The 21,225-nt window shown below is 52.2% G+C and overlaps 2 protein-coding genes across 3 annotated transcripts in view; both read left to right on the forward strand.

The window, feature by feature from the left end:
• LOC102110900 (peroxidasin homolog) overlaps positions 1-5,587 on the forward strand; it is a 44,530-nt gene extending 38,943 nt beyond the window's left edge. The window contains exons 18-23 of the mRNA XM_088064445.1: positions 145-279; positions 938-1,146; positions 2,009-2,123; positions 2,469-2,562; positions 2,815-2,932; positions 4,188-5,587. Of these exons, the coding sequence (XP_087920571.1) occupies positions 145-279; positions 938-1,146; positions 2,009-2,123; positions 2,469-2,562; positions 2,815-2,910 (649 nt within the window). The 3' untranslated portion in view covers positions 2,911-2,932; positions 4,188-5,587. The remainder of the gene's footprint in view (positions 1-144; positions 280-937; positions 1,147-2,008; positions 2,124-2,468; positions 2,563-2,814; positions 2,933-4,187) is intronic.
• A 2,126-nt stretch (positions 5,588-7,713) lies between these two features.
• Positions 7,714-16,152, forward strand: SRMS (src-related kinase lacking C-terminal regulatory tyrosine and N-terminal myristylation sites). 2 transcript variants are annotated; one of them, XM_088064494.1, is made up of 9 exons: positions 7,750-7,873; positions 7,972-8,137; positions 10,837-10,958; positions 11,824-11,990; positions 13,032-13,170; positions 13,634-13,792; positions 14,700-14,881; positions 15,029-15,185; positions 15,557-16,152. In XM_088064494.1, the coding sequence occupies exons 2-9, from the start codon at positions 8,076-8,078 to the stop codon at positions 15,748-15,750; spliced, it is 1,182 nt and encodes a 393-aa protein (XP_087920620.1). In that variant the 5' UTR covers positions 7,750-7,873; positions 7,972-8,075; the 3' UTR covers positions 15,751-16,152. The 2 variants fall into 2 exon arrangements, with proteins under 2 accessions (XP_005524845.2, XP_087920620.1); XM_005524788.3 differs by having other exon boundaries at positions 7,714-8,137.
• The last annotated feature ends 5,073 nt before the right edge of the window (positions 16,153-21,225 follow it).

A 21,225-nucleotide genomic window follows, 5' to 3' on the forward strand; every position in this document is an offset into this window, starting at 1 on the left:
TCCTATTGTCTTTTAGATAAAATCATTAAAAATATTGTCCAGCAGAGTTCCTGACGTACACATTTCTATGCTGATATCAGATTTATATTATCACCACTCCTTGAGAGCCTCTTAATTTTTTATTTTTTTTTTACTATCCTGCAGTTTATATGGAACTACCAAAAATATTGACCTGTTTCCAGCACTTATGGTGGAGGATCTTGTCCCTGGGACCAGAGTGGGACCAACACTGATGTGCCTGTTAACAACTCAGTTCAGAAGGCTGAGGGATGGAGACAGGTATTGCCACTGGAATAATCCCAAATCCTTTGGTATTCTCTTTGGGAGGTTTTTCGCCCTACAGGAAGAAGCAGAATCTGTAATGTTTTATTATTTATTTTCTTTCAATATGAGGAACAGCATTCTCCTTCCAGTGTATTTGCAAAAACACTTGTCACAGTTACTGTCAAGGTGTCCTTTCTTGATTTAATGATTCTCATTTCACTGCAGAACACTGGGAATCATTGAGGATGTTCCCAATATCTCATGAAAATCCTAGAAAATGTCCACAGGAGCTTCTTTCTAATCCTTGTTTGCTGCTTGTGTGAACGAGATGTCTTTGCCTGGTGATGCACTTAGGGCAGGAGCACGGGGGTTTGTGGGCTCAGAAAAAGCCGTCTGTGTTTGCAGCCACTTGACACCAGAGCAGACACTCATTTTACAGGGGTGTGGGTGATGCCACACAGATGTCAAGGAGCTCTTTTTCCTCTCCCAACCTCACTCACTCACTCACTCACTCACTCACTCACTCACTCACTCACTCACTCACTCACTCACTCACTCACTCACTCATTCACTCACTCATTCACTCACTCACTCACTCACTCACTCCCTCCCTCCCTCCCTCCCTCCCTCCTCTCCCAGTCCTGAGTCATGCTGTGATTACACCCCACTGCAGATTCTGGTATGAGAACCCTGGAGTCTTCACGCCGGCTCAGCTGACTCAGATCAGACAGGCGTCCCTGGCTCGTGTCATCTGTGACAACAGTGACCACATCCAGCAGCTGCAGAGAGATGTCTTCCGGGTGGCATCATACCTGCAGGGCATGGTCAGCTGTGAGGAGATTCCTGCTGTGGACCTCCGCCTGTGGCAGGACTGTTGTGAGGGTAAGGAGAGGGCTGCTCTGGCACTCACTGATGTGAGCATCACTCTGGCTGGCATTTATCACATGCCACAGAAGATTTTATGAAATTGTAGCTTATTTCTGTCTGTACCATGAGACCCCTGTGTCAGTAAATGGGTGCAAAGAGAACTGAATATAGAATAGGAACAGAACAGAACAGAACAGAACAGAACAGATCAGAACAGAACAGAACAGAACAGAACAGAACAGAACAGAACAGAATAGAATAGAATAGAATAGAATAGAATAGAATAGAATAGAATAGAATAGAATAGAATAGAATAGAATATTTCAGTTGTAAAGGACCTGCAGCAATCATGCTGTCCAACCTCCTGACCAGTTCAGGGCTGATCAAAAGTTAAAGCAAATTATTAATCATGGCTTAATTATTATTATATCCAAACTCTTCTTAAACCCCAAGAGGTTTGGGACATTGGCCACCTCTCCAGGAAGCCTGTTAGCTCTGTTAGCTTCATTTAATCTGTCTGAAAGTCTACCTCATTGAGGGCTTTGGTCTCTGGCTGAGAGAGAGACTGAAACAGGACATGATCCCCACCATGTGTCACTTCACAGATTCATTTGGGAGCCTAAATCTCTGCCATTAAACCTCAGATCCTGCCATGGTCCCTTTGGGCTGCATTCTGGTTCAGATGTCCATTTGAGACATGCTAATCCATAACTGACGCACACCCTTTTCCACACCTTTGTTGCCTCCTTCCCTCTGGCCCAAGAGATGTGTCCAGGGTGGATGGTGCAGGAGGGCAGCTCTGCCTTGAGCTGCTGCAATTCATGGAGTCCTGCTTTAAACACCAGCGCTCACTGCAGACTTCCCCTTCCTTCCCAAGACTGCCGGACACGAGGGCAATTCAGGGCTCTTTCTCAGCGGTTCCGAAGCAAGAGGTCACCTGGCTTCAGCTACCCGGAGGAAAACCCTGCAAAGCACAAGCCTGCCTTGCCCAGGTGTGGTATCACCCCTTCTACTCCATTTTATGGAACAGAAGTTTTAGTAACTCGGTCCGTTCAGGCCTCTGAATCTGCTTTGCAGAGGTCTGGGGTCAGGGTGGATCAGTAGAGAGATGCTGAGCTCAGCCAGTCCTCCACACTTCAGTGCAGAGCCCAACTCTGATGTGCAAATACCTGGGCCAAGGGGATCTTTGGCTGGCATCTCTTGGCAGGTGATTCTGGCACTTGGGCCCTTCCTTTTGGTGCTCACTTGGAGGCTGATGTTGGAGAAGGCAAAATGATTCCCTCACCTAGGAAGCTGCTGTTTGCATAACCCCTTTCACTTTTTATCCCTGACCCCAGAGACGAGGCACCTTCTCCAAGCTCTTCCTCCAGAGAGAATCTTGAGTCCCTTGTGGCTGAACTGGAGAAGACAGTCACTTCCCTACGGAAACAGGTAAAACCTGGTGCCCCAATGCTTGTCTTTCATGGAGTCGTGAACCTCAGTGAAGAAAACTTGAGCCAGCATTTTCTTCTTGTATTTGGGACAGGTTAAAGATTATCTGTGCAGTGGTGCAGACTCCTTGTATTTGGGACAGGTTAAAGATTATCTGTGCAGTGGTGCAGACTCCTTGTATTTGGGACAGGTTAAAGATTATCTGTGCAGTGGTGCAGACTCCTCTCAGAGCTGCTGCTTTCTCACCCCCAGGTGAATGCACTAGAGAGCCAGCTGAGGTGGCACCACAGGAACACCAGCACACGTGGACAGGGCAAGAGGACTGGGGACAAATGGAGAAAAAGATGACCATGTTGCCTCCTTGTATAAGGTCAGTGTGTTTGTTCTGGGCTGGGCCCCCACAGGGTCAGCGTGGGGGGCACCTCAGCAGTGTTCCCATGCAGGAAGGAGTGGAGCAGTGAGGTGATGAATGGGACATGAGGTAATAGACTTAAACTCAGCAGGTCAGACACTCCTTTCTGCTGGCAGTGATTAGTGACTCACTGGAATGGGCTGTCTGGGGACAGATCCATTCCTGGAGGTCCTTTAAGAACTGGTTTGGCAAAGATGGTGAAAGACATAAGTATAGGATGGACCAGGTGGGTTGGGTGAGGTCTCTTGGGCCTATTCTCCTGGCACTCTGGGTAGGTTTATTCTAACAGCATTTAATGTCATAACCCCAAATCCAACAGCCTTGGAAGGACCTTTGTGGGGAGGGATATAACAAAGCTCGGTGATGGAGTGGATGGACTGGTTCCTTCCCAGGGGAACAAGGACATCTGGGAAGATGGAGCAATCCATCATTTGCTTACAAACTGGCAGAGATTTCCCCTTCCCCATCTGAGTCACTGTGCTCCTCACTCCTGAAGGCACCAGTCCTCTGTTTGTTGAGCCCAAGCCAGGGCAGCACAGCTGTGAGGTCCCTGTCAGCCCCTGCCAGCCTGAGGACTCTCAGCAGTGACACAGTCCTGGCCAGAACTCGAGTTCAGGTGTTTGTGGGCATGGGGCACACAGCCTGAGCTCCCTTCTCCTGCTGCCCATGGAGATCGCTGCAGCCTTGACAGAGAGGCTGAACAGCTCCCTGGCACCTGCCAGTCTGGACAAGGTGTGAATGGGTTTTATGTGTTGTAAGTGATTACTTCAGGGACAGGAGCAGAGGAGTTTTGAGAAGTGCAGCTCTGCCAGGCAGTCAGTACTAGAAGGAACATTCATTCTCTGGAAGTTAGATTGAAGGATGGGGCAAGTGAAGGCTGGTCTGTGCTGATGAACACACCAAAAAGCAGAAAGGGAAAGCCTGGGGGCTGGCCAGGCTGTTTATCAGCATGATTTGGTGTTTTGGTCTTTACACATTTTCCACTCAGTGACTCTGCTTCAGAAATGTGACAGAGTGCAGAGTGATATATGAATTGGCTTTTCCTTGCCATTGTTTCAGATCTTTGATGAGGCCTGGGTTTACAGGATCCCTGAAAAGTGTTACTGTGGGTTTAAAGGTTTTCCTGCCCCAGACCTGCCAGGCACTGTACAAACAGCTCACTCTGCCTCCAGCTGCTCCTACAGAGCTTTTCTGCTTTCTTGTGCCATTTCAGGTGCCCTGTGACCTGCACTCGTGCTCTCCACCAGCCAGTCCAACCCACCCCAACAGGGCTCAGAGAGCCACCACGAGACCTCCCCGATGCTGTGCCTGCTCTCACACCTCCTGTACCACTCCCTGTCCCAGGACCACTGTAGTTTTCCTGTACTGAACCCTCTGCACTGACTGTCTATGAGCCCCTCAGCCCCTGGACACTTCCTGCCCTTGTCAGCCTCCTGGGGATGGGCTCTGCCCTTGATGGTGACAGCCCAGAGTTTGCCAAGGTGCCTCTTTCTTCCTCAGCATCCAGGAAATAGAGACAAATTGAAGCTGCTTTAATGCCACTGTTGTGCTTTGCTCCTCTTTCCATGCACTGCTGTCATCACCCACCAACCCTTGTCTGAGCTGTCCCATGGACACCCATCCAAAACAATTCATTAAGAGACTAAACCTGTCTCAAATGCACTGTGGTGCCAGGAAACATCTGGAGAAATCAGTAAAGAAAAAGAATAAAGGAACATGAAGTCCAGAAGAAACCCCAGCCATCTTCTGATGCCATCAAAAAGAGCAAGTGGAACCTCAGGGTTGGGTGTTTCAGCATGGGGTGCCAGGCATGGCATGGCCACCCTCGACCTCCAGCTGTGCTTTGCCAGTCGTTGGTGACAAGTGGCACATCCCATGACCCCAGAGTCACCTACCATTCCTCAAAACCATTTTCCTCAGCATGACCTGCATTACCCAACTTCCTGCCTCTTTAGGGGCTTAATTGGAATCATGCTCTTCTTCCTTTTTATTTTTCCCTCCAAAAAGGCTCTTTGCTGGAAGATGTATTTTGAGTGTAAACGTAACAGGACCTGGAACAGAACCTCAGCTAATTAGGTGTAATGGGCACTCTCATTAGTGCAGGGGAGCTGCTGGTTTCTGTCAATTAGGCTGGGAGGCCACGCTGTGGTGTTTGACACGCGGGTGGATGCAAAGTGCTGTTTGTGTTTGTGGCTCCCTGGTGCAGCCAAACCAGGGCTGTGCAGGCAGCTCTGCTGCTCAGATCTGCTGGTTTCAGTGCTCTGTGGAGGTGCTCTTTAGTGGTGCTAGAACTGAAGTCCCTGTGTACCCACCACAACCCCAAATCTGTGAGCAGATTGGTTTTTAATTCATCCTTGTAAGCTGGTCACAGGGACTGAAGAGAAAGTACTTGATCCCTTTGATACCTGTTGCCTTCCTTATCTTTATCACTTTTCCTGCATCCTCCCACTTTCTTTCCCACAGCACAAGGACCAGAAACTTCTCTGAACATGCTTTTCCTTCTTCATTATTTTTTAGGTGTTTTATAGTACCAAAAGGGATTCAAAGCAGCAGGGATGCTCCTGGAACTGAATAGGAAAATAATAATAATAATAAAAAAAGATACTAGAAAAAGGTTGTGCTTTATCACCTCTTTCCTGGCATGGGGCTGAGCTGTGTGTGTGTGACCTGTGCAGACAGAGGTTTGCAGGGATGAGTGTGTGCTCTGCATGTCTGGTAGGCTCAGCTCAGAGGCAGTATTTAGTCCTCAGGGATGTTTGTCATTTGGAAGTACTCTTTCATTTAGGTGCAAATCAAGATCCAAAGCCCTGCATGTTAGAAATCAGCTGCACTCATCTATCGCTGGTACCACTGGAGAATCTAATCTGGCAAAGGTCAATAAAGGTAAATCAGTTCAGTCTCCTTTTGCAGACCAGAAGTTCAGTGAGACCTCATTCAAAACAGTGAGGCACAAATGTTCTGTGCTGGATCTGATATTTTTTAAAGGCATAACCAGGCAGCTTCTTTTGCTCCTGATGGAGTGTGACGTGAGGAGCACACTTGTCACAAGGGCTGCAGAAGGACAGCAGAGGGGGTGTCCCTTCCCTTTGGTTTGCAAACCCTTTTGTGCTCCTTCGTCAGTTCCCTTCCTCACACTGAAGTGAGAAAAATGCACAGAGACATTACAAAGTGTGAAGAATGCTTGGAGACTTTGCACATCCCTGTGTAGCACTGCAGGTGAGGCTGTGAGCTGGTCAGAGGGAAGAGCTTGGGGGACTTACCCATATATTCAGGTGCTACTTGGGTAAGGAGGGACCAGAATATTTTATTAAAGACTCCCTTTGTTCCCTGTTCTCTTCAGTTCAGGAATGCATAGGGCATGCTGAGGAGTGCTCTGTACTCCTGCCCTCTGCCCTGAGCATCTCTGCCTGGGAGAGGGTGAGGAAATTGCTGAGTCCAAAACCCAGACAGGGAAATCCTTTTGCAATTTTTTTGGCCATCATGGGACACCCAGGATACAGGACACAGCATGTCTAGAGCTGTTGACCCAAGGGTGGGTCCAGCGTGTTCCTCATACCCCACACAGTTGCAGCTGGGCAGCCCAGACTCCTACAATTAATTTTTCATTTTTCTTTTTAAGCAGCCTTTTTCAAATCCCAACCACACACCCAAAATGAGCTACACAGACCAACTACAAGCAGAGGAGAATCAAAATAATGGGCTTTAGGATTAGAGTTGCCAGGCACAAGACTCCCACTAATTAGATGGAACAGTTAAATGACAAAGTCCAGGTGAGCTGGGGGGTTGGAGTTGGGATTTCTCACCAGAACTGTGGTCTTCAGGCGGCTTAAAGTGCACATGGAAGATGTGAGGGGGTAATCTCTGTCCTCTGGCTGATGGCTGTGGGACTTGGGAGGGGGGTTGTAGCCTGTCAGTGTCTGAGTGTGACCAGGGCTGGGGAAGTGTGGCTGTGCTGACACAGTGGGAACTGGGGGCTGCATCCCAGGGCTTGGCTGTGGGTGCCATGCAAACACCTGGGGCTGACTCAGGCCCTGCATCAGGCAAAGTTCTCCTGATTCTGAGGGGGGACCCATCTCTGGTGGAAGCTGAGTGAGCAGCAGATCCTGGTGGATCTGGGATGTGAATCTAGCAATCCTCTGCAACAGGGAATTATTGTGAGGAGGCAAATGCCTTAGTGGGGAACTCTGGGAGGTCATTGTAGACTGAAGGAAGAAAGGATCTTGTGTTATAAACCCCACAATGTCCACCCAGGAAATATCCAAACACTTCAGATCTATTCTAAGGTTATTTCCTTGATTCTGTTTTAACTCTCCCTCGTTTGTGGATGCAATTATTGTCCTATGGAAAAAAAAATATCCTCCCACACAAGTGAGATGAAGACTATTAACTGGAGTCAGCCACTTGTGACAAGAGCTGCTTGAAGAACAGAGAGCTGCGTTTATGGTGCTCTGGTAAGAAGCAAAGAGCACACTTTAAAATAATGATTAAGTAAAACAACAGCTGCTCTCCTTCTTCTTCGAGAGCAGCAAGCCCGGCTCCAGCTGTGCCTGTCTCCCAGATGTGCCCGTGGGTCTGAGCGTGGGACTCCTGCCTGCAGACTCGTCCCGCCTGCAGACTCGTCTCACCAGACGAACCAGTTTCACTTTCAGAAATAGGAAGTTGGCCGGGAAGGGCCGGCGAGCTCCCAGACGCGTGCGGGTAAGGCAGGATGAGCTTCCCGGCCGGCGGCAGCAGCCCCGCATCCCCCGTGCCCCCGGCCGTCCCCAGCGCGGTGCCATAGCCCCCCGCACCCACCGCATCAGCCGGCATGGAGCAGTTCGTCAGGAAGCGCCTGACCTTCCTGACATCCTTCTGGAACAAGCTCCGTCCCCGCTCCGTCACCGAGAGCTGCTCGCTGGGGTATCTTGGCTCTGATTCCGTTTCGCTGAACTCGGAGGCGACTTCCATTTCCTTCATCCCCAAGTCGTCTCTCTGTATCGCTTTGTACGCTTTCACAGCCCGCAGCGCAGAGGAGCTGAGCATAAGCGCAGGGGACAAACTGCGCGTCCTCAGAGAAGAGGGCGAGTATGTCCTGGCCCGGCGGCTGCTGGGGGAGCCGGCCATGGGCTACGTCCCTGCCGCCTACGTGGCCAACCTCAGCCAGGGCACCTCGGCTCGCCGCCCGTGAGTATCCCCTGGAGCCACGGGGGGATGGAGGCTGGGCTAGGGTAGCACATCCCCGCCCGGGGAAAGGCAGCGCTCACCCTCCACAGCGCGGGGAGCGCGACATCCTCGTCCCCTGCTTTGGCCGTCCGCGGCGCTGGGACCGAGCGTGATCCGCCCTCCCCTGGGCATCCCTGCCCTGCAGCCGCTGCGGCTCCGACAGCCCGTGGCAGAGGGATGGTGTTCGGCAGAGGAAGCGAGATTTGGGGATGCGCCAGCGGGGAGAGGTGCGGGTGCCCCTTCCCGGCTGCATCACCTGGCACGGGATGGGACCGCTCCGGGCAGGGGTGCGGGTGGTGGTGGGCAGGATTGCAAAGGCTCCTGCTCGTTCCGGCTGCTTTCCTTTTTGTTAAAGGGGAACCGGGAGCAAGGGAGGGAGCTGGGGACCTGGTACCTGAGCCCTGCCTGCTCCAAAGGGCTTGGGAGCACGGGATGAAGCATTTTGGGTTGGTACCTGTCAGGAAGCCCAGCTCTGTTGCTGCTGCAGCCATCCGGCTTATCCAGGGCCGGGGGCTTCCTCTCGGCCGGTGCCTCTCCCAGCCGACAGAGCTCGGAGCATGTCTCAGCCCTCTGGCAGCTGGGGAAAGTCCAGGCTCCTCGTTGCATAAAGCAGCCTGGTCCCGACACGTCGGGCAAAGCGCCCCGAGACACATCTGTTCCCTGTGCCCGGCCCTGAGTCACACCGAGAGCGGGCAGCGCGGGGCTGGGCCGGGAGGGGCACCCTGGGGAGCCCTCCGTGCTCGGCCTGTGCTGAGTGGGGTGAAGAGAGGAGAGGGAGGAGCCCGAGAAGGGTCCCCGGTGTGCAGGTGGGATGGGAGAGACCTTGCCTGCGTGTGCTTTGAGGAAGGCAAATCCAGACCGGGCTGTGCTGGGACCACAGCGGTGCAGACCGTGGGGTTGGATCCCTGCCTTATTCCCATGGCATGGGACAGGCTACAGCAGAGTGTGTAGCACACACACAGGTGTGTGTACATGTGTGTGTGTACCTGTGTGTGTACCTGTACCTGTGTGTGTGCAACTGTATGTGTGTACCTGTGTGTACTTGTGTGCACCTGTGTGTGTGTGTGTAACTGTGTGTGTGTGTGTAACTGTGTGTGTGTGTAAATGTGTGTAACTGTTTGTACCTGTGTGTGTACCTGTACGTGTGTGTGTGAATCTGTGTGTGTACATGTGTGTGTGCACACCTGTGTGTATCTGTGTGTGTACCTGTGTGTGTACCTGTGTGTGTACCTGTGTGTGCACACCTGTGTGTGTATCTGTGTGTGTATCTGTGTGTGTACCTGTGTGTGTACCTGTGTGTGTACCTGTGTGTGTATCTGTGTGTGTACCTGTGTGTGTACCTGTGTGTGTACCTGTGTGTGTATCTGTGTGTGTATCTGTGTGTGTACCTGTGTGTGTACCTGTGTGTACCTGTGTGCACACCTGTGTGTGTACCTGTGTGTGTACCTGTGTGTGTACCTGTGTGCACACCTGTGTGCACACCTGTGTGTACCTGTGTGAGCACCAGCCGTGAGCAGCTGTTCCCCAGCTGTTCCACATGCTGAGGACAGGGACCAGGGCGATTCCACGGCGTGGGAGGGCAGGCAGCAGGAACGTGCCCGGCTGCCCAGCCGGAGCGAGCCGTGAGCGCACAGACTCCGCGGAGCCGCAGGTCGGAGCTGGGTGCTAATTTCTTCACCCCATCACGTATAATTTCCTGCGCGGCTTCTCAGACGCCGGTGATCCCAGCTAATGACGAAACTTTTGGCTTCTCACGTCCTGGTGGCCTTAGGCTGATGGAGCTGCGTCTTCCTGTGCATCCCGCTGTGTCGGGACCCAGCCAGCCAAGCTGCCTTTCCTTACGGGAATTCAGTGATGAATCTCAGTGATGTGACACAGAAAAGGGCTTTGGCTGGGTCCTCCCCCCTGCTTGGTGCTGTGAAGTCCCCAAGCAGCACTGGCATTGCTGGAGCAGCAAAAGGCAATTGCCAGAGATGTTTTCATGGATGCCATTTGCTCATGGGCTCAGAGCCGGTCCTTCCCATGAGCCGCAGGTCAAGAAGAGCAAAGGGATCCTGTGCCTGCAGATGCTGCTCTCATGGCAGGACACGGGGACAGCCTCACCAGAGCACCTTCCACACAGCACCACCTGCTTGGTGCTTTATTTACCACAGGCTGTCAGCCCAAGAGGACAAACCTCATGGTTTGGGATGGAGCTGAGACCTGGACAGCGTGGTAGAGCAGTGTCCAGACACTGGTGGAGGAAATGCCCCATCCCTGGCAGTGTTCAGTACCAGGCTGGATGGGGCTTTGAGCATCCTGGGCTAGTGGAAGGCATCCCTGCCATGGCAGGAGGGGTTGAATGAAATGGGTTTTGGGGTCCCTCCCAACCCAAACCATTCTGGGATTCTGTAAAATGCTCTGTAGGCAGTGAGCTGCAATAAACTGCAGCAAGTGCCTGTAAAGCCCACCCAGTGGTGCAGACAGCCACATCTGCAGGTTTTGAGACATGGACTAGCCGCTGTGCCACTTCTGGTGGCTGTAGGGAAGAGCAAACACTGGGATCCCAGCAGCTGCTCCCCCTCCCCAGCTCAGAGGGTGCAGAATCCCCTGAAATGGGTGCAGACCCATGTGTGCAGCATCCCCTTGCCCTGCTCTGACCCCTCTGCTCTGCTCCCCAGCTGGTACTTCAGCAAGATCAGCCGAAATGAAGCGGAGCAGCTCCTCCTGTCGCCTCCCAACCAGCACGGCTCCTTCCTCGTCCGGGACAGCGAGAGCAGCAAGGGCGAATACTCTCTCTCAGGTGACCTTGTGGCAATTATCCAGATAAAATTAGCACAGGGAAAGGAAGTAGGCTGTTCCTTAGGGGCAGCTCCTGGCTTGCTTAACATGGGGTGAGAAATGGGAATAAATTCAAAGCACTTTTCAGCATCTTGTTGAAGGGAATGGACTGCTTTCTGAGTCCAAGGGGAAAGTTTACAGAGCAGGGATGGATTGTTGAATCACTATGGCAAAGGAAAGTGCGTGGCTCCTGTCTGGGGTACGAAAGCCATAAACATTTCACTGCAGTTTAATGATGGTTTCGTGGCACTAACTGCCAGGATTTCATTCCAGCAGCTTTTGTCATCTGAGGATTGTTTAAAAATATGCTGCCACTCCAGATTACCAGGGCCTGGGCTGCTCCCACATACTGGATTCTGAATTCAGGGGGTTTTGGATAAGGCAGTGCCAATATGACCTGGTTTTATCCTCATAAAAGTAATCATAGGAAATTCATGGCAAACTCTGCATCCCACCATCAGTCACTGAGTTATGGGAGTCACAGCTACCCCTGGTTTATCCTCTTTGAGCAGCTCCACTATTCTCTGAGCAGTCTATGGTGGAATTATGCCTGTCAGTAAGGCTTATCAATTATCCCTGATAACAAAGCATCACCTCTGTGGTCCAAAGGAGGCTGGCTCACAATGGCCAGGAGTCCTCTGGGCCAGGAGGTGGGATCTGAAGGGAGGTGGGCAGTGGGGTGAAGCAGTCCAGGGGAGAGTTGTGTTCCTTTAGCTTTATTAAAAGACTCAGAATCTTTAAAGGAGAGAGGGTGGAGTCAGCAGGGAGGTGGGGAGGGCCTGATCTTTACACGAGGTGAGTTTTCCCCGACCTGGGCTCCCCCACAGTGCGCAACCACGCCAAGGTCAGCCACTTCCGAATCTGCAAGAGCCCCAGGGGCAGCCTCTACATCCAGAGGGGACACCCCTTTCCCAACATGGAAGAGCTCCTCGCCTTCTACGCGGAGAACTGGAAGGTCATCCAGAGCCCACTCCTGCAGCCCTGCAGCCCTGCGGTGCGTACACCAGCACCGCTCAGCCCCGCCGCCAGGATGGGAAAAAGGACAGGGAAACGAGGGAAACTAGAAATAATTAATTAGGTTAGATAAATAATTAAAAAGAATTCATCTGTCCGTTTGGGTTTTGAGCTTTATTAAACTAAATTAGAAGACCACCATTAGTATAGCTGCCAGCATCATCTTTGATCAGCCATGTCAAGGCTGGGCATGGCATTTATATTATAAACATAATATATTTATATATAATTTATATATATTTATATATATATATAATTATTTATATTTATATATAATTTATATACATAAATTTACATTATATATAGCTGGTATTTTTGACCAGCCAAAAGGCACAGAATTTTCTGAAATACATTGTCCATCTCAAAGACTGGAAATCAAGTTGCTACCATCCCCTTCAATATGGAATCTCGAAATACCTGTGCTTGCAATTTTTTCCTGAGAATATAAGACAAAACACATGGCTTTTATGAAGTTTTCATACCAATTAGTGCAGCACTCACAAGTCTAATTACAGTATTAATCCCAAATTGCCAACTCATTTCCTGATTAGAGTTCCATCCACTGATTATGTCTTGGAAATAGCAATTAACTATGCAAATAATCCAAGAGTGAAATTGAAAGGTGTGGGATAAAAGAAATGCTTAATGAACTGAAGTCTAAAGCAGCCATAATATGCAATAATATGAATTCACTGATTTTTATTTATTGGTGGACATGGAGAAAAGCCACTTTTGACGTCTGATAAGGAGTGAATTATGACTTGAACTCCTGGTATTTCATGTGGTCTCCAAACTCTCCTCCTTGCACACTCGGGGTTCCAGCAGGGCTCATGCAGAGGATGCCCCGTGTGTTTTGTGCCCGCAGTGAGCACTGAGGGAAGGGCAGTGCTCAGGCTCAGCCCCTGGCTGGTGGAGCACCATGTCCTGCTCCTCTGTGGGCACCAAGGGCTGGTGCAGGCTCCACCAGCAGGTCCTTCCTGGCTGGCTGGTCCGAGTGTGCCATTCCATGTCCATCTGGCAGACTCCTCCCGAGAGGGACGGCTGGGAGCGCCCGCGCTGGGAGTTCACCCTGCGGAGGAAGCTGGGAGAGGGCTACTTTGGAGAGGTGTGGGAAGGGCTGTGGAGGAACACTGTGCCAGTGGCCATCAAGATCATTAAAGGTACGTGAGGAATCAGATGTTAACAGCTGCCAGCTGAGTCTCTCATTCACTGCCATTATCATTGACCCTCCTTTATTTCCTCACCCTCTTGGCCACTGTGACTGTTTTATCAGGCAAACTGCAGTAGGACCTGGTGGGGAGCCACTGGAATATTTCTGGGCTTGGGCTGCATCCCTATAAAATGGCTTCAGCCAGTGGGTGTGTGACAAGTGACATCACATCAAATCAAATGGGTTTGTGATAAATCAAGTCCTGTTGGGACTATGATCCTGGAAACAGGATCCAAAGCCCCATGGAAAATATCTCTGTGGCTCTGAGACACAGGTTGTGCAGACCTAAGCTTTGAGAGCAGGGATGGGCCGTGAGGAGGTAAAAAAGGTCCTCATCCCAGCTGGAGGCACTGAAGTCCCAATGTCTACATGAGAAAGTGTTTCACAAGGGCTGTGCTGGCTTTCTCCCACAGCTGACATGAAAGCAGAAGACTTCACCAAGGAGATTCAGAACCTGAAGCGCCTGAGGCACGAGAAGCTGATCCAGCTGCACGCCGTGTGCTCCCTGGAGGAGCCCGTGTACATCATCACCGAGCTCATGCGCAAAGGCAACCTCCACAGCTACCTCAACAGTGAGTGCTGTGCTGTGCTGGCCCCACGGGACGGGGGATCCGGGGTCACTGCTCCCTGGGCCTCAGAGCAGCCCTATGAATCTGAATGGGGACCCTCATAGAGTGCCAGCCTGGTTTCTGTCCTGTTTGATCAGTGCTAACGCAGAACAATCCATGGGCAGTTAGTGGAGATGTTCTTGGGATCACAAAGTCTGGCATGATCCATGTGGGCTGGGTCTGTATCAACCCTTGGGAGCCCAAGCCCCTTGGTAGGGACCTTCATCCCTCCTCCACCTACCCATGGTCTGCCAGCTCCCACCAGTGCACAGAATCCCCCTGCTGTGTTTGGGCAACTCCACCTTCTTTAGGAATGAAGCAGCCAAACCTCCCCATGGGTTTGTGCGTGTGCAGAGCTCATAACGTGCCATGGACCACTCATCACCCAGTTTAATTTTCTTGGCCTTTCTTTTCCTGACCCAGCACAATCAGTCTTGAAAGGAAACAAAACAAACCGCTCCCACCAAGACCTGTTTTTCTACAGGGTACTCCCCCTCCCACCCACACTGACCTTGTTTCTGGTTGGGGCTCCAGCAGCATTCAGTGCCTGAGGAGCTGGAGCTCACAGCTGCAACAGGCTGAGAGGCATGCAGGGAGATTTGAATGGCAGAAGGTCACCTTTGGCTTTCAACAAGCCATGGATATCTGTGACCTTGGTGCTCTTCAGAGCTCACCTCTGTCCCATGCCCGAGGAACACATGGCTGTGATGATCTTCCCACACAGAACAACCAGGATAGTTAGGCAGCAGCACAAATTTGAGGTTTTACATGTTCCCCATGTCCCACACTGCCAGCACAGGGTCTCCTTCCAAACTAGAACACCCAAAATAAATGTTGGTAGATTGCCCCCAGTGATTGTCTGGATTAACAGGTCCTGAAGGGAAGTCCCTGGGCACCTCCCACCTGCTCAACATTGCCTGCCAAGTGGCGGATGGGATGAGGTACCTGGAGGAGAAGCACATTGTCCACCGGGATCTGGCAGCCAGAAACATCCTGGTTGGAGAAGAACTCACCTGCAAAATCGCTGATTTTGGACTTGCCCGGCTCCTCAAGGTCAGTTCAGGGGATGCTGTGGTCCCTCCCTCCCACCACTCAAGCTCATAATGCTGTCCCATGATGGAGGCATTCCCTGCCATCCCCAAAAGCCTTGTCTGTGCTGTTCACCCCATCCCTCATGTCCTGTCTCCCATTGCTTTTCAGGATGACATTTATTCCACCAGCAGCAGCACTAAAATCCCGGTGAAGTGGACGGCCCCGGAGGCAGCCAACTACCGCACCTACTCCCTCAAGTCCGACGTCTGGTCCTATGGGATTCTGCTCTACGAAGTCTTCACCTATGGACAGATCCCATATGAAGGTAGGGCTGCTGCCACACTCCTGTGCCCTCCATCCACTGCTGGGCAGCTTGCCCGTGGTCCCCAAAAGCCAGAGGGTCATGAATTGTTATAGTGCCCCTTTCCTAAGGGATATGGAAGCAGCTCCTGGAGCATGAGCAGGTTATTGTACACTTAGGGGTCAGCTTAAAGGGCTATTCAGTAGTTGCAGAGTGGGTGCAGGAGCAAGGGGCAGCAAGTTGGTCTGGATCTCCCAGATCCTCTTTTCTAGCACCCCTCTGGAAGAGAGACACCATTTCACAGCACCACCAGTGACATCTTGGCCACTGCAGGTGTACCTTCAGGGCATCCTTTGGGAACATCACAGTCAGGGGCATCTTCTCCTGCCTTGCAGGAATGACAAACCAAGAAACCGTTCGTCAAATCACCAGGGGCTACCGCCTCCCCCGGCCCAGCCCCTGCCCCCCCGAGATCTACAGCATCATGCTGGAGTGCTGGAGCGGCAACACGGAGGAGCGTCCCACCTTCTTGGCCCTGCGGGAGAAGCTGGGCTTCATCTACAGGCGGCTGCTCAGCTCCCTCTCCTGAGGGACCCCTTCCCACCATCCTTCCCACACAAGCCCCTCCAGGCCAGCTCTTGCCAAGAAGTTCCTTCCTCCTGGTTTGCCCCCTGACAGGGCTACAAGGAAAGCACATTCCCCAGAAAAGAGCCTGTGGTCCCTCACAGTCAGGGTGCAGGGAGGTGGCCAAGGGAGGAAACAACAAGTTGTGGAGAACTCGTTGCCAGTGCTTGGCTGTGGAAGTTTGGAGAAGCCCCATGGAGGCATCACTCAAAGTTTACATCTTCCTTCAGTCAACAGGGTGGGAGGTCCCTGCTGCTCCCCACACAAACGTGAGAGTTTGCAGTTCATGTTCAGTTGTGGCTCTGCTTGATTTATCTTGTAGTGTGTGTTCGGTGTATTTATCAATAAATGTGTGTGCATCCACCCACAGGAGTCCTTGCAGGGCTGGATGCTCCTCCCTCAGCACCCTGCTCCACTCCCTCCCAGGAATCATGGAATGGCTTGGATTGGAAGGGCCCTAAAGCTCATCTTGGTCCAGCGCCCCCCGGCATGGACAGGGACACCTTTCCCTACAGCAGGATGCTCCAAGCCTTGTCCAACCTGGATGTGAACACTTCCAGGGATGGGTTCAAGGAACCCACCAAGGCTAGGTTCAGGGAAGCACTGATTTGCAACCAGTCCCACTCTTGCAACCACAGATAAAATCATTCTTGTGTCCCTTTGGACTCTATTCACCCAAGTACCCCTGTGTGCCTCTGCCACCCCCTTCCCAGGCAGCAGTCCCACATTCCCCAAGGACTCCACACACCTGACTGGGCTGCTCCACTCTGGATCCTTGTCTCACTCCACCATCGTGTGGTTATTCCAAGAAAAACGAATGTCTGTGTTCTAATATTGAATGCCTCCTTATCCCAGGTGCAGACAGCAAAGGCAAAACCCTGCACCACCCTGCTTTGCTCTTTATCCCACCTTGGGCAAGCCAAGAGATACTCCCCCCACCCCCAACTCCCCCCTAACCCCAGCATATGGCATTGCAGGGGGACCTTGAACCTCTGGTACCTCCCAAGCCAGGACAGGCTCCAGCCCATGAACACTCCCAGCGGCCGGACTGTCATTGGCAGCAGTGGAAGAACACGTGGAAAAGCAGAAATTGGAGCCATCCCAAGTCTCCAGGCTGGTGCAGGCAGGGGCAGCCTGAGCAGGCCTTTTGGAGCCCTACCAAAATTGTGGCACTGGTGGCAGGAGCAGTCAGGCTGTGGGAGAAAGGCAGCTGGCAGAGGTTTAGAATTCCTCCTGACAAGCCCATTTTGGCCCTTTGCAGGTGACCAGTGGGACTCAGCCAACAGCAACATTGGAATTTATAAAGTTAATAAAGTTTATGCAACACTCCCCACGCCTGGGCAGGGTCCATGCTGTGCAGAACAGCAGAAACAAGTCTGGCTGTTGGCTGAGCAAGTCTGCAAGCACGAGGGGCCTGGAAAGGGGAGGCAGGAATGTGGTTTAGGGGTGGGATGAAGCCTGCTCTGTTCATGTCCACAGAGCTGCAGCCCTGTCCTGGAAAGGCAGCAGCTCATGGCTAGAGTGTTCCCAGATGGAAAAAGCTACAGGTTGGGTTTGGAAGTGGCTGCAGGAGGAAATCCCCTCCTTGCACAAACATTTTGCAGCCTGATCAAACAGCTGAGCAGAGAGCACACCTAGGTACAGCCCAGGCCCTCTCCTGCAGGAAAGGAAAGACTGAAGCCACATCCAGCAGGTGAAGGGCTATGGCACACTAAGGAAGGGCAGGGACACTCCTGGTGCAGGCACGGAGGGGCTCCTGCACCACAGAACGGTTTGGGTTGGAGGGACCCTGATGATGACCTTGTTCCAGCCCCCTGCCACGGGCAGGGACACTTTCCACGAGACCAGGCTGCTCAAATAGAGGAACAACAGTAAATTTGCAGGTCTGGCTGCCACCAGATGGAGCTCGAAAATAAGCAGGAGGAGAAGGGTGTGCGTGGGGGTGATGGGGGTGGTGTGGGACACAGCCATCCATGGTGGGTACCTGGAGATGCCAGGAGGGCTGGCAGGGCACCAGCCCGTCAGACACATGGCCCAGAACCAGCTCACTCAGCAGTCACAGTGACCTCTTGGGGATGTGGACAGGGAATATGGGGACGTGATGACACTGTGCTGCCCACAGCAGTTTTCCTTCCTCTTCCTCCTCCTCCTCCTCCTCCTCCTCCTCCGCTGCATGAAAAGCCAATCCACAGCCTGAGTTTGTCCTCCAGCACGGTCTCCTGGGTTTTAGCACTTCTCAGAGTCATTACTTGTTTTCTAAAAGTAGATAAACTTGGGAGTGGGGGGGGAGGAGAACCCAATTTTTTCTCCCAGGAGCTCAGCCTGATCTGGGCACTGCGGCCCTCCCCCCAAAACTGGACCAGGCTTTTCCTTAAATCCGCTCCAGAAAGGCAGCAATGCTGGGGTCCCAGTCCCTCTGGAACCACTCCAGAGTGGGCACTGCCAATCCTATTGTTAGAGGGCATTGCAAATCCTGCTGTTACAGGTCTCTCCTGTTGCATTTGCAGCCTGGCATGTGCCCGTGTGCGGATTCAGGGACCGGAGCCCTGACCCAGTGGCATTTGGAAGCAGCCTCAGGCTAAGGCGATGTATTTCAGCAGCACAGCTCATTTCTATTTTTAAGGTCCCACATCACCCTTTGAAGGGTGAGGGGGAAGCAAAGCTGCTGGAGGGAAACAAACCAAACCAAAACAACCCCCATCAGCAAGAGGCAGGGAATGTAAAGAAATACTTCTCACTGGAGGCGGTGGGGTGGCACGAGGGCTGCTGCAAGGGACGAGTGAGCAGAAAACACCAGCGAGTTTTTAGTAAATATGTGGATTAATTAACAGTTAAAACACCATTGAGGGAGCAGAGGGGGGACATCAGTCCCTGTGGAGTTGATTCTATGGGAGGTGGGTGCTTGCCCCTCCAATATCAAGCCCTACAGAAAGAAGGGGATTGATTAGGGAGGTGTGCTGTGCATGGGGAGCCCCTTTCATCCTCTTGCTTCTACTGCACAATGTTTCCCTTGCTGTCCCACCACAGCAGCAACATGAGGACACAGCAAATCAGCTGGAATCATAGATTCCATAGGTTCAACCATAGGTTGGAAAAGCCCTCTAAGAACATCAAGTCCAACCGTTCCCCCAGCACTGCTGGGCCCACACTGACCCAGGTCCCCAAGTGCCACAACCACAGGTCTGTTAAACCCCTCCAGGGATGGTGACTCCACTGCCCTGGAAAGCCTGTTCCCATGCTTGGTAATTCTTTTAGTGTGGAAATTTGTTCCTGATATCCTAACCTAAACCTCTCCTGGCACAATCTGAGGTTGTTCCATAGAATTGTGAAACGAGAGTTTTCTCTCATCACTTGTTACTTGAGAAGAGAGACACCCACAGCAGTGGAGATGGAAACAGAACAAAAATAAATTTGCTTGGCTGTCAGATGCTTTTCCAAAATATGTCTGAAGGCTGTGAAAGGGTGAGAAAGGCACTAAAAGCCTTTTAATCCCAAGCAAAAAAGGCAATGCCTAGGGCTTTGCTCTCAGAAATGCCATGAAGCTGCCTGGGAGCACATCTGGGGGGATCTTCACTCCTAGCAGAGGAGTCTGAGTCTGTGACACTTCACACACATTCAAAAAAGCCTTTAATTCAGCAGGGCTTTTCCAGGCAGTTTTGCTTCACTGGACAGGGAACCATGGGCAGAACACTGTCAGAAGTTGCAGTCCCTTCTGTAAATCCAACACACCTTGGAGCAGTGAATGAACTTAACCTTCATCCAGCATCCGAAAGCTGGACAGGGGAGCATCCATGTGCTCATGGCATCACAGAGCAGCTCACTTAGAGCTGGATCAGGCTGGGGAATGTGCCCAGATGAAAGCCAGGGATGTAGGACTGACACCTTTGCTCTGTCACTGCCTGCCCTGGGTGCCTGGGGACAGTTGATGGGTTTGTCCCTCCATGATCACAAGACCAACAAGCAAATACAGCAATATTGACTTTACCTTTGTGTGTCCACACTGATTTCCAGGCTTGGAAAAAAATATCTGTCTCTCCAAAAGACGTGGCTTTTGCTGGCAACCAGCAGCAGAGGAGATCCCTGAGGCATCCTGGGGCTGAGCAGCACCCAAAGGGCTTTTCTGGGGCCTGGGAAGACCCTGGTGCGGTGCTACAACCACACATCCCAGCCAGCCAGCCCACCTTGCCTTGTCTAACTCAGAAAGGGTTTATTTTATCTTGATTTTCCTGTGTTTTGTGAAGTTTAAAGGCTGCCATGTGTTTTCTGGGATGTGCAGCCCCACAGCAACAGCAGTTTGACTGGAAGTCACATCAGATCAGCTGCTGCCATGGATATGGGGGTCACTTTCAGGGTGCTGGCAGCCCCTGGGGTCCAAACTGTGTGTGCAGACTGCTGGAACAGCCCTGAAGCCATTCCCTTTGGATGCACACACTGACACAGGGGGAGCAGAGGTGCCAGTGCCACCCTGGCCCCTCACAGGGACAGGGGGCACAGACTCTCTGCCCCAGAGACAAGGACCAGTGCCTGGGGAAGCAGAGCTCACTGAAAAGCTTACTCAGTGCTTTCCACTGTAGAAACAACAGAGCTGGAAGTGACCCTGGGTGCCCCTGCCGAGCAGCCACTTGCCCCCAGCTGCTCCCTGCCCTTTGTCCTGCCAGCACGGGACACCAGGAGGAAAAGTCACGGCTCAGGGGTCCCATGGCCTCAGCTGCCTGGTGCACACAGGGACAGCCCTGCACCTCATGCTGCTGCTGGAAGCAGAGCAGGAACATTTGGCACCTTTAAATCAACCTCTGCAAGGTTTTTTTTCCTCCAGCAGGAATAAAGGCACTCCCTTCATGCAGGATCTTGTTTTCCCAGCTATTAGGCTGGTCACACAAGGATCAAACAGCCAAACTGACTAACTGAAGGCAAATATCAGGCAAAGCAGCACTCGGGGCAGTGCAGCACAAGGGCCAGCTGGGATCCAGGGCTGCAAACCCAGCCTGTGAGCTGCCATCCACACCAGGAGCTCCAGCCTGATATCCAGACGCACAAAATGCATGCCTTGAGCAAGCCTTATCTCTCTCCTCATTATGGAGCTGTGCATTCAAATCCCTCCCCCAGTCCCACCTGCCCTGGCACTCGCTCCTACCGCTCGAGCCACCAAAGCAGCGCAGGACAGTGTGTTTGGGGAGCAAAACAAGCTCAGTGCCAGCAGGGACAGCTGCATAGCCAAGTAAGGAGAGAAGAGGGTGAGAGAAGGCGCTTGCAGCACCACCACAGCCCAGCCAGATCCGGCTCACATGCAGAACACACAGGGCCTGGTGAGTCAGGCTGGCACGTGCTATCTGCCACCACCACATCCTGCTGCTGCTGCCAGGGGCTGTGCTGTGTCCTGGTCCAGCACCCCCAGCACCGCTCTGCTCTCCCCTCCACGGACAAAGAACAACCCACAGGG

Source organism: Pseudopodoces humilis, chromosome 19, assembly GCF_049639895.1.
Source record: "Pseudopodoces humilis isolate 2021_Gansu_Grassland_sample_001 chromosome 19, ASM4963989v1, whole genome shotgun sequence".
NCBI classification, from domain to species: Eukaryota; Metazoa; Chordata; class Aves; order Passeriformes; family Paridae; genus Pseudopodoces; species Pseudopodoces humilis.

What these genes read in the sequence shown, in the direction of transcription:
- SRMS (XM_005524788.3), top strand. Translation starts at nt 7,782, where the DNA reads ATGGAGCAGTTCGTCAGGAAGCGCCTGACCTTCCTGACATCCTTCTGG. An exon ending in TGCAGCCCTGCAGCCCTGCG is followed by an intron (nt 11,991 to 13,031) that starts GTGCGTACACCA and finishes TCCATCTGGCAG; the next exon opens with ACTCCTCCCGAGAGGGACGG. An exon ending in TGGACAGATCCCATATGAAG is followed by an intron (nt 15,186 to 15,556) that starts GTAGGGCTGCTG and finishes CCTGCCTTGCAG; the next exon opens with GAATGACAAACCAAGAAACC.